Source organism: Fonsecaea erecta, assembly GCF_001651985.1.
Source record: "Fonsecaea erecta strain CBS 125763 chromosome Unknown Scaff2, whole genome shotgun sequence".
Taxonomy (NCBI): Eukaryota; Fungi; Ascomycota; class Eurotiomycetes; order Chaetothyriales; family Herpotrichiellaceae; genus Fonsecaea; species Fonsecaea erecta.
The window spans coordinates 1,619,866-1,634,811 of record NW_017387245.1 but is presented as its reverse complement, the minus strand read 5'-3'; the positions used below and the strand labels follow the sequence as shown (position 1 = coordinate 1,634,811).

At 54.3% G+C, this 14,946-nt stretch overlaps 5 protein-coding genes across 5 annotated transcripts; 1 reads left to right on the top strand and 4 right to left on the bottom strand.

Moving 5' to 3' along the window:
- Nucleotides 1–336: 336 nt before the first annotated feature.
- On the bottom strand, nucleotides 337–2,323 carry AYL99_02346 (hypothetical protein; the record flags this gene model as incomplete). Its single annotated transcript, XM_018833862.1, has 5 exons — nucleotides 337–508; nucleotides 635–942; nucleotides 1,018–1,469; nucleotides 1,530–2,106; nucleotides 2,195–2,323. 5 exons carry the CDS (start codon nucleotides 2,321–2,323, stop codon nucleotides 337–339), a joined length of 1,638 nt encoding a protein of 545 aa, XP_018696486.1.
- A 1,921-nt stretch (nucleotides 2,324–4,244) lies between these two features.
- AYL99_02345 (hypothetical protein) lies at nucleotides 4,245–5,018 on the bottom strand (the record flags this gene model as incomplete). Its single annotated transcript, XM_018833861.1, has 1 exon — nucleotides 4,245–5,018. One exon carries the CDS (start codon nucleotides 5,016–5,018, stop codon nucleotides 4,245–4,247), a length of 774 nt encoding a protein of 257 aa, XP_018696485.1.
- A 706-nt stretch (nucleotides 5,019–5,724) lies between these two features.
- On the bottom strand, nucleotides 5,725–6,744 carry AYL99_02344 (hypothetical protein; the record flags this gene model as incomplete). Its single annotated transcript, XM_018833860.1, has 1 exon — nucleotides 5,725–6,744. The coding sequence occupies one exon, from the start codon at nucleotides 6,742–6,744 to the stop codon at nucleotides 5,725–5,727; it is 1,020 nt and encodes a 339-aa protein (XP_018696484.1).
- Nucleotides 6,745–8,265: 1,521 nt separating this feature from the next.
- Nucleotides 8,266–10,287, bottom strand: AYL99_02343 (hypothetical protein; the record flags this gene model as incomplete). Its single annotated transcript, XM_018833859.1, has 1 exon — nucleotides 8,266–10,287. The coding sequence occupies one exon, from the start codon at nucleotides 10,285–10,287 to the stop codon at nucleotides 8,266–8,268; it is 2,022 nt and encodes a 673-aa protein (XP_018696483.1).
- A 1,513-nt stretch (nucleotides 10,288–11,800) lies between these two features.
- AYL99_02342 (hypothetical protein) lies at nucleotides 11,801–14,719 on the top strand (the record flags this gene model as incomplete). The annotated part of the gene is made up of 3 exons (XM_018833858.1): nucleotides 11,801–12,896; nucleotides 12,951–13,024; nucleotides 13,073–14,719. The coding sequence occupies 3 exons, from the start codon at nucleotides 11,801–11,803 to the stop codon at nucleotides 14,717–14,719; spliced, it is 2,817 nt and encodes a 938-aa protein (XP_018696482.1).
- Nucleotides 14,720–14,946: the final 227 nt, after the last annotated feature.

The following is a 14,946-nucleotide window of genomic DNA, read 5'->3' as shown; positions in this document are numbered from 1 at the left end:
TATCTACCCCTTCGTCTGCTGACGTGATGATGGACAAGATTGAGATTGATTGACAAGAGTCCCAGACTGTCTATAGCTCATAGAAGAGGACACGTTGTCACCACACATTCTAACGTTCGTATAGCCAGCCCCTTTCAGAACTATCAAGCTCTCCGAAAGGTCATATGAGCGTGCTTCGTTTGATTTCATCTATTCATGCTACCTCTCTCTCTCTCTCTCTCTGTGGGTGCGTCTCCCACCTTCCTGTTAGCTTTATTTATATTTCACGATACATCTTCTCTCCCCCTGTCGTGTCCTATACTCTCCCTCTATCCTCGCTCCCTCCCGTAGGATAATCTACATTTTATCTTCGAGGTAGAACGTGCTCATGCGGTACTGACTCTCGCCGTCGTACTGCGCCAGCTCCTCGAGGGCCTGTTTTCCTTCCCGCTCGATCGTCTCCTTGATCTCGGGGGTGCGTGGCGTGATGCGGCATTCGAACGGTTCCGGGCGCATGTTCAGGCCGTTCCTGCGGTGTGGAGAAAGGAGACACATGTTAGGACAAACATCCGCGTCCCGGAAGCAAATATAAGAACAAGCTAGAAGGAAAAAGGGGGGGAGGCCTATGATCATGGCACACGTGTCTTAGACTTACGTATATGCAAAGATATCCACGGGGATTTCGTTCCCGTCCTTGTCAAGGGCTTTCTGGATGTTGAAGCCCCAGAGCAGTCTGGCCACGGTCAGGAACGTGCCCTGTTCGGCCAGACCCTGGCCGCTGCAGACACGCCGGCCCCAGCCGAAGGTCATGTAGCCCTTCTCGTTGGGGAACGGCCGGTGGAGCGGGTGTCCTTCGAAGAAGCGGTCCGGGCAGAAGCGGTCGGGCTCCGGGAACTCGTTCTCGTTGCGGTGGATCGCCCACACGTTACCCTGCACCCAGGTGTTCTTGGGGATGTACCAGTCCTGAAACGCCCAAAGTGTCAGTCAGAGTTCTGTTTAATAATCCTATTTCCCAATTCCAAGACAGCTCAGCCTTACCCGATAATAATCGTCTTGAATCGGAGCATGTGGCTGGCCTCCGATGATGGCGACCGACCGCCACCTGAAGACTTCCTTCACAAACGCGCGGATATAGGGCAGATCGTCGTCCAGACTGGGACTTCGGTACGATCCGACCACACGATCAAGCTCCTCCCATGCCTTGGGCAGAACTTCAGGGAAGGCGCAACAGGCCAAGACAAAGGTGATGAGGGTGGAACTCGAGGTGTCGCTGCCAGCTCCGAAGAGATTCCCGTTGAGCGAAGCAATTTCCATATTGGACAGATTGTACTTGGGCGCCTCGTCGAAGATCTTCTTGGCGTAACATGTGTCGCCGTTGCTCTTGCGCACGGCTTCTTCGGCCAAGGCATAGTAGAATGACCGGCCGCGTCCCTTTCCGGCTCCGAGCCCGCATTTCCAAGGTGCCATCCAGTTGGGAAAGTAGGACAGCCCTGTTTTCGTGGTCAGACTTCGAGTCTCTGCTTCCGTTTACTCGAGGAAATCCAACTTACAGGGGAATGTCTCCATCAACATGGGGAAAGTCTTGCCAGGCACGTTCAATTCCGCTGCCCTCTGCATGACGGCAATGACTTCGGTGATGATGGGATCCTCCTTGCTCTTGATACGACGGTTGAATCCGATAATGCTCACGACCGAGGCGGCATATCGCTCGAAATGCATGACATAGTCGGCGGGATCTCGCACCAAGTCCAACGCCACCACTTTGCTCTCGTTGTTCTGAAACCCACTGTAGCTGCGCACGTGCTGCAGACCAACTCCCATATGAGTCAATTTCCGGTGCAGTCGCCAGCGGTCCCCGTAGAACATGGAGACGATGTTCGACTGGCCCATGGACAGCTCCCCAAAGACGACCATGCGAGGTCGAGAAGAGTAGATGCTCGCTCGCTTGTCCAACATCTCGGAAGCCGCCCAGGCATCGCAGATCCAGACTGTAGGGCTCCGCCCGATCCAGTATGTGATGACGGGAGTTTTGTACTGCTTGGCGAGGGTTTCGAAGTAAATCCACGGCTTGTGGTCCGGTAATTGGAACGTGTTGCCCACAATCGGCCATGGAAGCGGGCCAGGAGGCTGTTTAGGCGAAGCTGTCAGCCAAAATAGTGCTACCGAATTTCTGGAACTCGGGAAATGCAGGTTGGGATGTAAATGTTCTTCTTACCATCTTCCTCCGCAGAAGGAGCATGCGGGCATAGTCGACGACGAGAGCCAGCAGCCCGAATAGAGCCAGACCAATGGCTATTTGGCTGGCACTAGGGGCCGCATGCTGGAGATGAAGCATCACACCCATGATGAGTTACTGGCTCGGGCAAATTGTAGAGAAGTCTCAGACCACCGATCTCAGGACGATTGTGGAGGGGAGCTGGGTTATATTGCCATCTCCGGACGATTTCGTACGAGGAAAGCTTGAATCGTTCGAAGATGCACATCCATGATAGTCCATGATCCATATCGGCATACGGGCCTGCGGTGTCTCAGTCCTCGGCATTTGTGCGAGAGCAACTCCTCATTCAGCCTGCGTCCCACCGGGGGTGCGAGAGGGTCGAGGGCTTTGGTGATTTTGGGAGAATGGACTTGTGTGCTCTTTCTGGACGTGGGGCTTTGTCCCTTTTCGAGAGGCTGGTTGGACACGTGCAAGCCCCATCTTTCCTGGGTGGCAGTGTGCTGTGGAGGACCAGTATGGAGTATGGAGGATGGAGGATGGAGGAGGAGAAGAGTGAGTAGTGAGGCGTCTGGCCCGCCTGTGGGTGGCATCTCGTCACGTGCCAGCCAATGAATTATTAATAAGCGAAATGAGGGGAGACCGAGAAGCTTCGTCACTAGGCTGATTTTCCCACGATATACGCCATACAACATGCCATCATATATTCTAATTACTAGGTGACTTGTTTCTTCTTAAGCGATGACCGAAGAATGAATTAGATGGCTGCCATTCTCCTTTGCATGAAGACACCAGTGTCGTTGCCACTGCAAGAAATCGACCAAGAGTATTACTCAAACACCGATGAAGATATCCTCCGGCTTTGTGGTTCGGAGAACGGCCGATCGCCTGGGATGTACTTTTACGATATAATTAAATACCCAGGAATTTAGATACTTAGCGCAGGACCCGCGCAGTCACGTCCGGTTGAACCCATGGACTTCTCAGTGTTGCCCCACCAGATTCCCAGGGCTGCTCTCCCTCCTCAATATACATCCTCACACCAGAGAGCAGGGGATAAATGTATGGCCTCGGGTACCGGGATGGGATGAGAAAAATGTACTTCTTGTACCTGAACAATGACTTGCTTGGACCCTTGCAAAAAAGGAACCCGGCTTAGAGCGAATCACAGCTGCATCGTCCACATGTCTTTGGATACTATCACCACCACCACTGCCCCACCCCTTGCTTCTATCGAGTGCCTTTCCACCATCTGATCTCAAATCACAGATCCCGGTTGCCCTGGATCTCGCATACTCGGACAGAGAGATTAAATGATCCACCAGATCAAACAAATAAGTACCGAGGAGACCCAGGCCTGCCTTCTCTTCACAGCGTCGACCGGCCGTGATCTGAATGGAGGTCAAGCAGCCAAATCCGTCTACCTCTGAAGGAGCAGAACGAAAGCAGCCTCGATCAACAGAAGGGTTCGACCAGGTCAAGCATAGCTCAAACCCCTGTATATTCGGGTGTTTGTAGATGCTCGTCAATGTTTTGAGCATTGAGAGGTACTCGACATGGACTACCCAGTGCTAGATTGGTCAGTTAGTGATTTGCCCACAGTACCAGGGGATGAAAGGGTAGCCTCATGTGGTCCGTCCGGAGAGAAGTGACTCGAGTCCATGACACAGAGCGGTCTTCATGTGCCAACATGATTCTGTCTGTTCATTTGACGACAGTGAGGGGAGAGTTTGTCGGCGTTGTACAAGCAAGGGGCAGTTTGTACATTCGGGAGCGCAGATATGTAATACGGAGAAGCAGTATTTACATTTGGTTGTCCAATTGCTCCACCGCAGGCTGCCTGGCAGTCGATCAACCAACATCCATCAACATCGCCAAATTTCATCGTCGGTCATTGCCCGTGCTCCCCTAAAGCTGCCTCCCCTCTGCGCATCAGGAGTCTCACAGAGGTAAGATGTGCTCGTCTAACCGCGTCACTCGACTTCAAATCTGCCTCTCTTTCGCTTGTTGGAAGAGAAGATCAACATCGAGCTGGCTGACTCGAGCTCCGTTACAGGCGAAGCGACGGATCCCCCGCCTCTTTGGTTAACGCCCATACGTCGGCCCTGAGTTGATGATCATCCGTGAGCACCGAAGGGGGTGCATCCCCGTCAAACTCATACAGGACCATCCCAGCTGGCATTGTGCCCGGTTCCCCGAATTCCAACAAACCTTCCACAATGCGATATCTGACTGAGCCTCGGAAGCCTGGCAGAGTCGCGTACTTGTCATCCAGCGCCTTCCAGACGGATTGATCTGCGTCCTTCGTCTGTACACTAAGCAGGTACTTGGGCCGAGTGGTGCTTCCAGTCTTATCATCGATCTTGCCCACTGTTTCGTAACTCCGCAGAGCTCCATACCAGCAGCTGAACGCACTTCCAATCGATCCGTCTGGCTCGGGAGGCAATAACTTGGAAGTTCTGGGCATGTCATCGAATTGCTTGCTGGTCAGCCAGGCCAAATCGCTCAGCTTCACCAAGGCAAGGTTGGGCCATAATGTCTCGACAATGACCTTCTCAGATGCCGACGGCGTGGTACGTTCTGCGAATTTAGGGTCCACGTAAGTGTCGGCGGTCGGGTCAATGTTTTTGTATCGAAGAAAAAGACCCCCATTACCGGGACAAGCCAAGACGTCGGCAATGTGCTCCTCGTACCACGCGTCAAGCAGCGACGAAGGGAGGTCTTTTCTCAGGATGCTTGTCGTCACCCATAGTAATCCTGCGACCGGACCTGTCGACGTTGCAGAGGTCGATGTCGAATCTGTGGGAGACGAAGTCGAGGACATTGTCTCTTTTTCCAAGACGTTTTACTGGGACAGGGATCCGCTGAGACGAAAACCGTCACGAATGCCGCAATCGAAGGTCTTCTCCGCTTTGGGAGAGGAACGGCAGCATCTTTTATGCATTGAAGGATTTGGCACTATCCCTGTTGCCGAGCCCGAGAGGGCCTTCGTGCAAGTCTCTTCCCTTGTTCGTCTCATGGCTCACCACTTGGCTGCCCCGGGGATGTGTGCGCCGCTCACCGGTCTGTGTCATTGAGAGGTTCCCGCGATATAAACTTCTCGCTAAACCCAGGACATGCTTCGCCGGGATTTCACGTGCATTGCCAACACATCGGTGCATCGGTGGGTGGCCTTTCATGCCCCTCTCTGGCACAGACCAAGCGGGCCAAGCGTGCAGTAGCTTCAGAGAATAGGTGAAGTTGCATTTCAAGTTCGTCAATTAGTTCGTCTGACGGGTGGACAAGCTCTACACACTGAGCATGGTCTCGGCCACAGACCTTGATAGTCCGTTGTCAGTCCGAGAATGCTCCACCGGGGTCCCAGGACGGCGGGTAAGTTATTCAGAGAAACCAAGTCCATGTTCTCGAGTCACGCTGCCAACATCAATGAGTGAGGGACATGAGCGGCCTGTGATGACAAAACCACCCTGTTCTAACCAGCCCAAGGAAAATGAATGGTTTAGGACCATTCGTGAACCGCAACCTCGATTCTAAGCAAAGTCAATCCAAACCCAGTACTTCATCCATCTCATCCCTTCTTCGAACCTCCCAATGTACCTGAGCTCCTCCTTGCTTCCCCCTTCCTTGGCCTCGCTAGCTGTCTCTTGATCTTCTCCTTGAGCCAGGCGCTGCGCTGCCAACTCCTCTCTGACGCGGTCTTGATCCCTGCCGTACATTTCCGCCCCTGCCCTGACCGCCCGGATCTCGTACTTGGACGATTCCTGGCGGACGACTTCGTCCCACATCTTCTTCCAACTCGCCTCGTTGTGTCGGTACCGTGAGCCCCCACCCAGACGTCGAGGGAACTCGCCCGCGGTCACGTTGCCCACTTGACATCCACAGATCAGCACGCGGCCGTTCTTCGTGGTCATCAGCTGCAGGCACCGGCACGCCATGGCGACCTGCTGGTCCCAATCGAAGAGGTGAAAGACGGAAGTGGAATGCAGGATGCCGACGCGCCCGTCGCACTTCTTGCTCAGCTCACTCTCGGGGGAGAAGTCGAAGACGTCGGCCGGGGCGATGAAGTGTTCGGCGCGCGGGAACTTGTCTTCGTCCCGGAACAGCGCGTATCCGACGTCGATAAACTCCGGACGCAGGTCCGCGCCGTAGATGCGGCTGGCGTCCCCGCCGTCAAAGATCAACTTGCGGATGTCCTGCCCCAAGCAGCAGCCCAGGTCCAGGAAGATCCAGTCGTCCTTTCCACCGCCAGCCGCTGCGCCGTCCGCTGCTTTCTCGTCGTTGGACATCATCGGCACGATGTAGCTGTGGTACAACGGGTGTCTGGACAGGTCGAGCTCGAGGAACCGCCAGCGGCCCAGGCATGGGTACGGGTACGACTTGAAGGCCTGATCGCGCACCGTCTTGATGTGCTCCTTCTGCGCCTCGGGCGGTATCCCCGCGTACTCGGCGAGCAGGGTCGCGATCGCGGACGGCACCTGCTCCAGTTCCGGCTTGTAGACTTGATATGGAACCGGTGGCTGTGCGTCGGTGGCGGGGGGATTGTCAGACATATCTCGAGATCGACCTAGTGCTGTGAGTGATGAAATGTGAAGGGTGCTTCTACGTTAGGTTTGTAGATCTGGTGGGATATTGATTCAAGCTGAGAGGTATTCAGATTGTTCTCAAGTTCTGTGACGTGTTCCAACAATTCAGTCAGCGAGTGAGTGAATGCAGGCAAGGTTGGTTATTGAGTCCCTGCTCAGACCGGGGCAGGCACAGAGAGACACACAGTCAGGCAGTCAGGCAGTCTCGTAAGGATCAGTCAAGGAATGGATTGAGACATGGTCGTCCTGGGATTCTTAAAACCACCCCATTCTCATCGAGGGAGAGGGAGCAAACGCCGGTTCGGACACTAAGACCTCAAGTACGGGCTTTCCGGCCCTGCAGGCTGGGCTGGTGCCTGGCGTGCAGTACGTCACCTGGCAACAACGGGTCGCTTGAGATGGCGATTGGAATCCTTTCCACCAGAGCATGTGCGCTGGTCCGCTCTCCCCCATCTCCGTATCGGGCAACTGCCGCGAGGTTCGGGCACTTGTGGGTAGTGGTGTGTGTGGGTGGTGATAAACAGTAGGGATATCCCTTCGCGCACGCGCCCAACCACCCTCACTCTAAACGCCGACAGTGAGGAGATGCTCCCTCGTATGATGTTACTGTACGGGGGAATCTCAAAACGGATACGCCGAAGGGCCGAGCAAGCGCCGGAATCAATGTTTCGATCAATCAACCAGAGATGGGAGGAGTGAGGGCGACAAACCCGGGGGCGCAAGGCGGGCCGGTCGCTTGTTAGGGTATGGACTGGACACCCCCTCAGTACGATAGAGGAGTCATGAGCGGATACATTTCTATACTCGGTATAGTGCTCTCTTAACTGTACCGCCTTGTCGCCATGTCGATACACGACTCATAACTGATATGTGCGTTCGGCATTTCCCAGCTTCGTCACCTAAGGTGATTGATACGTATAGATGAATGGGCTCCTCGAATAGTGCCGGAAAAACATGTCCCGACTAAACAACCCCAACTCGAAAGTCTAGTCCACCACTAATATACCCGCCCCAAATAGAAAAAGTGCGTGGAAACATCTTCACAGATTGCTGAGCTTGAGTTCTGGAATTGTGATTTATGGTATTTAGTCATAGTATACAAATCGTACATTATCAATCGCTTGCTCTTCTCAAAGCACATGACTCTCTGTCCCGCCCGAGATGAAACACCCTGCCGCCGAAGATGCACAAGCGAAGTCTGAGAAAACAAGAGAGAGAGAGAGATCCGTTTCGTCACAGTCGTAAAGTCGATAAAAGTCCGGTAGAGCCGCAACGAGCTCAGCCCCAAAGCCGTCGTCGCGTCCGTTCCACCCATCCCCAGCACGCGTCCCGAGAACAGGTGCCTGGCCGTATAAACAAAACTTTCCAATGACGCAGCACTTTTCGAGTGTCGCAGTGAATGAGACAAGAGGTCTCCAAAAAGCTCGAAGGAGAGCCCTTCACCCTGTCCCATTCATGATGGTGCTTTGTCGCTTTGTGTCTTTCAAATCAGAGGCGCCAACCATTCATACCCTGCTGGTTCTCCTCTTGGCCTGCAAGTTCTTCAAGCCAGGCACAATCAATCACTCGCGTTATATCCCAGCGCATGGCTTCATCCATCTCGAGACATCCACTGACCAGCTCGTGAGCGTCGCTTCCGCCTTTGTCCGAAAGGAGTGCACGGTTCCAATCTCCACCCAGAATAGCCATGACTACGCGAGGTTGAAAGGAATTCTGAAACGGCCGCGACCCTACAATCATGCTGTAGACGCAGACGCCGTAAGCCCAGATGTCAACCGCGGGCGACACAATGGCACGCTCGACGGAGATATCAGCCTTGACTCGTTCCGCGATACGCAGGATCTCCGGGGCGGCATACTCGAGGCTACCACCTGCGAATGCAGACGTCGAGGTGTCAGCTGGGCCGATAGGCTTCCGGGGAGGCCGATCCATATCGTTGAACTCAGGGCTAGGCGGGCCAGACATGCTGTCCGTCGAGAGCCACTCTGCCATACCAAAGTCACAAAGACGCAGAAGGCCAGGACCCCCATCACTGGTGGGCTCTATTAGACAGTTTTCCAGCTTGACGTCGCGGTGTACAACGCGCGCGTCGAGGTGAAGATAACGCAGTGCGGAGGCGAGCTGGTAGGAATAGCTTTTGCAAAGCTCCTGCGGAATTCCTTTGCGGTTCGATCGAACAAGGTCGAAGAGCGTTCCGCCGGTGTTGAGTGGAATGAAGCAGAAAGTCGCGTCATCCAGTTTGTAGACTGCCTCAAGGGGGAGGATGTTGGGATGGTTGAGGAACCGCCATAGCTCAACCTCGTGTTCGAACTCAGCCTGAGCTTGCTCATTCTCTGTCTCATTTTTACCTTCGATCTGGCGACGGACAATCTTGACAGCGAGTATGCGGTGCTTACTGTCTTGAAGTTGTGTCACTTGCCTAATCGTGCTGAAGCCACCATATCCAATTTGCTTGCCTAACACGTAATCATCCCCGATAGTCTGGCCCTCCGAATCGCAGAGGAGGGGGCCTGCGTCAGCTCCCTCCCCATTCGTCCCGCTGCTCATCGAAAATGCCCGCAGATACGAAGAGGCTGCTGATCGAGGTGACCGTGTAGCAGAGCCCGACGTCTCCCGCCGAGATGCCCGGCTTGCAATGTCTCGCATACTTTTGTTACGCAAACTCCCCGCCCGCGCGAAGAAATCTTGCGGGGAGGCGCTGGGGTCCCCCTCTCGCCACCTCTGTGACGCAGTGCGTCGGAATGGTTTAGGTTCGTCGAAGGAGAATGCCTGGCCCGCGAGAGGCGAGGCTGCCGCGGGAGATAGCAAATAACTCTCGTCATCCGGAGCGGGAAAGGCTTGCTCGTCAGAAGACAGCGCCGAGTCAGAGAGCATCGACATGCTATGCCGTAGGTCTGGGTGCGATTCTCTCGCCAGAGCATCCACAGTGGTCTGTAGTAAAGGAAAGCGGCCCTCTCCAACCCGGGCTTGTTCTCTCGGTGGGCTTTGCGAGTACTTCGGAAGGTGCCGGCCTGTGACAGGATCATAGTGTGACCTGTCTGACTCACTGTGTGCCCTATTCGATTTCTGGGCGTCTGCCATGGCTTGGAACAGGGTGCGCCCACGCTCTCGAGCCTTTGACGGCTTTTCTAACGGCTCTTGCATGCTCTGCCGGTGCCCCGAGTCTAGGATGATCTCATTGTTGAAGCTGACCGAGGGATTCCGCCGTCGCACGAATTGATCTATATAGCTGGAAGGACTCGCAGAGTCTCTGATTGCGGTGGAAGATTCACTGGTCGCCGGTATGTTCACGGGAGGGGTCGCTGTCGGGCGAATGGTGTTTTGACTTGTACCCGAGCTTTTGAAGGATGGGCGGGATATTACAGGAGACCCGTCGGAGGAGCTGTGCATCTCGCCAGAAAGGTCGTTCAACGATGACGAGGAGGATTCATTGTGGTTGATGTCATTTTCATGACTTGAGGAACTCAGGCGCAGGCTTTGGAGAAGATGGCCGGTGTCAGCCTGCGCCATTCCGCGCAACAGGAAGACCGGAAGATGCGCTTCAGCTAGTCGGCAGCTCTAAAGCGAAACCCTCAGTGGTGACTTGTCGGATGCGAAATCTGAGAGACCCGCGGGTCTCAAAAAGCCGACGAGCTGATCCCCATAGAGCAGAGGGTTGTGGTGGTGGTGAACGCATACATGAAGTGAAGAAAAAGTGGTGGTGGTGTTGCACTCGCACGTGGGGCACCAAGGCTGGAGAAGTCGCGCAAATCCTGGTCGGGTGCAAGAGAAAAAAAGATTGGCAAGATTGGCAGGCAAAGGCACCCAAAGTCGGGCACTCAAGTGGAAGACATTAGGCACTGCGGCGCCCTCCTAGGGCTAAAAGCGTTTAGGATAGGCCTGGCCCGTGACGGAGAGTGCCGTTTCAGAGGGGCGCAAACCCATCATTCTTCTTTGTACCCTCAGTTATGTCCCAAAAGGACGAAAAAGCAACAAAGCAGTCACATGCGATGACCGAATAAAATGATACATGAAAAAGAAAACCTTCTCCAGACCTAAGCAGGCCATTGAGCGCTCTGAAATGCCATCACGGCGACGACAAACGGTGTGGGCATCTCGATAATTGGTGGCCTGCCTCTGGCCGCAGGCTCTGTGACCCCCACAAAACGTCCTCACACCAGACCCTAGGCCCTGCCGCCCCAAGGTACCACCCCAAAACAGGCGCCCGGGGGTCTTTCGAGGACGCTAACCAATCTCGCCGAATCGACTCCCACAGGCTCGCACCCGAAATACCCTACCGCGTAGACTCTTGGGCCACTGAGTTGCCCTGGTCCCTGAAAGTAATTCGCCCGTTCCTGAGGTGCCCCTTCCACTTGCCGCCCCCCATGTCGATTCAGCAATCCCGCCCTTGGGCAAGAACTCCGTCTTCCGTCCCTGCACCTCCACCAAAATCCTGAAACAACATCCTCCTTTCCTTTTTCGCTCTTTTCAATCATGGCCTGCTTTTGACAGGGGGATTCAGGGCTTCGTTTTTACCCACTACTCCTTCATTATCCTCTATCACACCGTTTCCACACGACGAAAAACGTTATTTTCGGTACCCCAGCATCCTGCGCCTTGCGCACGCCACTTTCATTCCAAGGTTTCCCTCTCTTCACTGGTCCTCGCTAATCAACGCGTCGCTCAATTCGTCGTCGAGCACAAAGGTGGCCACCGCTGCGCCCTCACTGTCATTACCGCGTCTGGCCTCGAAGATACGTCTCCTAACGGCATCTTTCCTTCGCCCTGACCCTCGATCGCTGTACACCCGAAGAATTTCTCGTTCGCGCCTGTTTCTTCCTCAACTGATCCACAAGTGTCTCTATGCGACCTGTATCGACTCGAGGCCCGTCGATTCTGGTGGGCGGATATTCAGCGCGACACTCCATCTTCCCGCATAGATGGTTCGCGCAATGACCACCTTAAAGCCGCAGCTTGTCAGAGCTGGTAAGCTCACCTCAATAGGAATGCCATCGCTATAAACAAGGAGTTCGCTCACCTCATCATGCTACTAGATACCCTCGATCTGCAAGACCACACGTCGCCGTCTGCAAAAGACCACTCGAGACAACCCGCACACCCTTCACCATACGGTTATGGTCCCGCCGCTCCACATCAAGCCCAAGCCTTGAGACATGCCGAGCAAGGATCATATCAGGATCAACATACCAGTCCAAGGGCTTCGGAAGAGAGAGCCAATGGAGGTTTCCAACAACAGTCAGAACATTTCTACGACGATCTAGACGACGACCGAGACGATGAACATCCAAACACCCAAAATGCGACAAACGGAGCCGGATACCATGGGCAGGACCTGGACGAAGGGGATGGTGGTGACTCCCATGACGAAGATATGGACGACGACCTGATGGACAAAATCTCGAGCTCGCCTTCAATTGAAGATGGTAAATCCCCCCTCCCCCCATGGCCGCCCCGGGTCGATTCTGTGGATTCTGAAGCTTCCCCGGCTTCACTATCGACGCCGACTCGAGGCGATTCCTTATCCTCATCACCATTCTCTTCTACACCCGAGCATTTTCCTTTGCACCATTCGCAATCGTATCGCACGGCAAGTCATCATGGTGAGTATGTCGAGAGTCTGAGCCAAGCGAGATCAGGCCTGGTCTTCCTGGACGAGCAATCGAGACCTAGTGGGAACCCATTACCTGTGATGGGACGGGAGTTGCCAGCACAGACCTGCCTTTCACTGTCCGACTCTCAGGAATTCCAGCGGTACCTGTTGCCGCTTGACGACCCTCTCTTGGCCGGCACGGTGGAGGATTATGGGGACGACTTCCCTGACGGTGACGATGACGAATGGGAGGACGAAGACTCTTGCCTTCCCGGGCTCGAGGAAAGTTCTGATGATGACACCGATGACTTTCAATTTTCCCCGGACGAACGCTTCATCGACTCTGGTTGGGGAGGAGAGTGCTTACGAGAAATAGAGGACATCGACTTCGAGTTTGTGTATGCACTACACACATTTGTCGCGACGGTTGAAGGTCAGGCCAATGCCACAAAGGGTGACACCATGGTGTTGCTCGATGATAGCAACAGTTATTGGTGGCTTGTCCGGGTTGTGAAAGACAGCAGCATTGGTGAGTCGATGTGGAACTACTATCCAAGGCTCCGTACACTCATCGTGAATTCAGGCTACCTGCCCGCCGAACATATCGAAACACCGACCGAACGACTAGCTCGACTCAACAAACACAGAAATGTGGATGTGCGTGGTTTTCCTATCTATTTCGAGATGTTGCTGATGTGGCTATAGTTGTCCGCGCAAATGCTGGGGGATAACCCCGAAAAATCGAAGAATCCGTTGAAAAAGGCGATGCGCCGACGCAACGCCAAAACAGTCCAGTTCGCACCTCCAACATTTTACGAACCTTCAGATTATGAGTACTCGGACGAGGAAGAAGAAGGCGAGGACGGCCAGCTCGACCAGATTGGAATGGACACCTCTGATGACGGCGAAAACCCCGACGATCAACAAGAGGGTTCAGCCACTTCAGCTGAGACCCAAGAACCCCGAGAAGGCGTTGCGGTCAACGGTATTCAGCGGGTGACCAGTAACGACAGCTTGAAGAATGAAACAGCGTCAAGCCCGGTCAAGGTTCAACAGTCACAATCCAGCTTAGAATCGCGGCAGAACGACGAACCCGTCCAGCGGTCGAGGAAAGGGGTCGTGAGAAACACCGATTCGTTCTTTAAGGATGACACGGTCGAGACGAAGAAGATCTCGCTGACGCCGCGATTATTGCGAGGTGACTCCGACTCTGGTGGATCGACAGAACAGGAAGTCCGCCAGCGTCCAAGCCTCGAGACTTTCGACAAAATGGTCGGCGTGGACGACAAATCAAAGGACAAAAAGAAAGAGAAGAAGGGCATGCTCAGTGGGCTCTTCAAACGGAAGAAGGGCACGCCGCAAGAGGAGAGCGAAAAGGTTTTGGAAGATCCTCGTCAATCTCCAGGCTCGAAAGACTCTATGGAGTCCTTGACCATGAAGCCTGAAAATGGCCCAGAACGCAGGCCGAGCAAGCTGCAAAAGACACCACCAGGCATATCACCGAAGGCGTCACCCACGGAGGCACGACATCCGCAACAGTCACCCGGACAAGCACCTCCAGCCCCGACTGGGCCCGCGCCTGAACCGCCCACTGTCCGCAGAGTCGAGGCCGAGGGTCAGCAGCCCGGTGCGTCTGTGCAATCTCAGTCCGCACAAGTCAACCGCTTCCCCTCTCTTACCGAGAAGAGGTCTATTTTTGCGCCGGTCACGACGGCCCTCAAGCCTAGTCCTTCAATGAGCCCAGATGGTGGATCCCCCATCAAGCCAATCTATACAAAGAGGGCAAAGGAGCGCTTCGCAATAGACGAAAGTGATTCAGAGACAGATGATAAGAATGCAAGAGCGGATAACCGAGGCCGTCAGAGCGTTTCGCCTGCCACAGAGCTGCAGGCACAGCAGCCTCGATCAGACTCTGCGACACAACCTTCGACCACGGCAGCCATGACACCTGGGAAGTTTGGGGACAGTAAATTCCAAGCTCTGCAGCCGGCAGTTTCGAGTTCGTCCCCGCTACCGCATGAGCCTAATCCATCCGAATCGGATGGGACTGCCAGCACTTCGAAGCCCTCACCTTCATCTACCACACATACACCGTCAACTTCTAGGTCGACACCGACGTGGTCAGACGCGTCGTTGAGATCGTATATGGAAAACAGTCAAGACATCAAAGACCTCCTCATCATTGTGCACGACAAATCGAATGTCACCCCAGTGGGTCCGGACCATCCCTTGATGCACAATCTCTTCGTGGATGAGCGGACGAAGCTTGCCGAGATGCAGTCACAGCTTGACACCATGCTGATGTCTTGGATATCCAAGAAGAACGCGACCACCATGCCCCCAACGACTTGATCAACGACGAGCTTGATCATGGTTGATTTTAACTATTTGTACAGTTTCGATTCTCGGCATGTCAGAGCGGCTGCTCGGCATTGTACCATTAGGGCCTGGTGTTCTTTTTATTGAACTGTGTCACGACGATATACCTAGGAAAGAATGAACGATGAGCGATCGGAGATACACATAGGTCATGCATGTGTACATGCATTTCTTCCGCAACAGGGCGGGATGGTTTATTT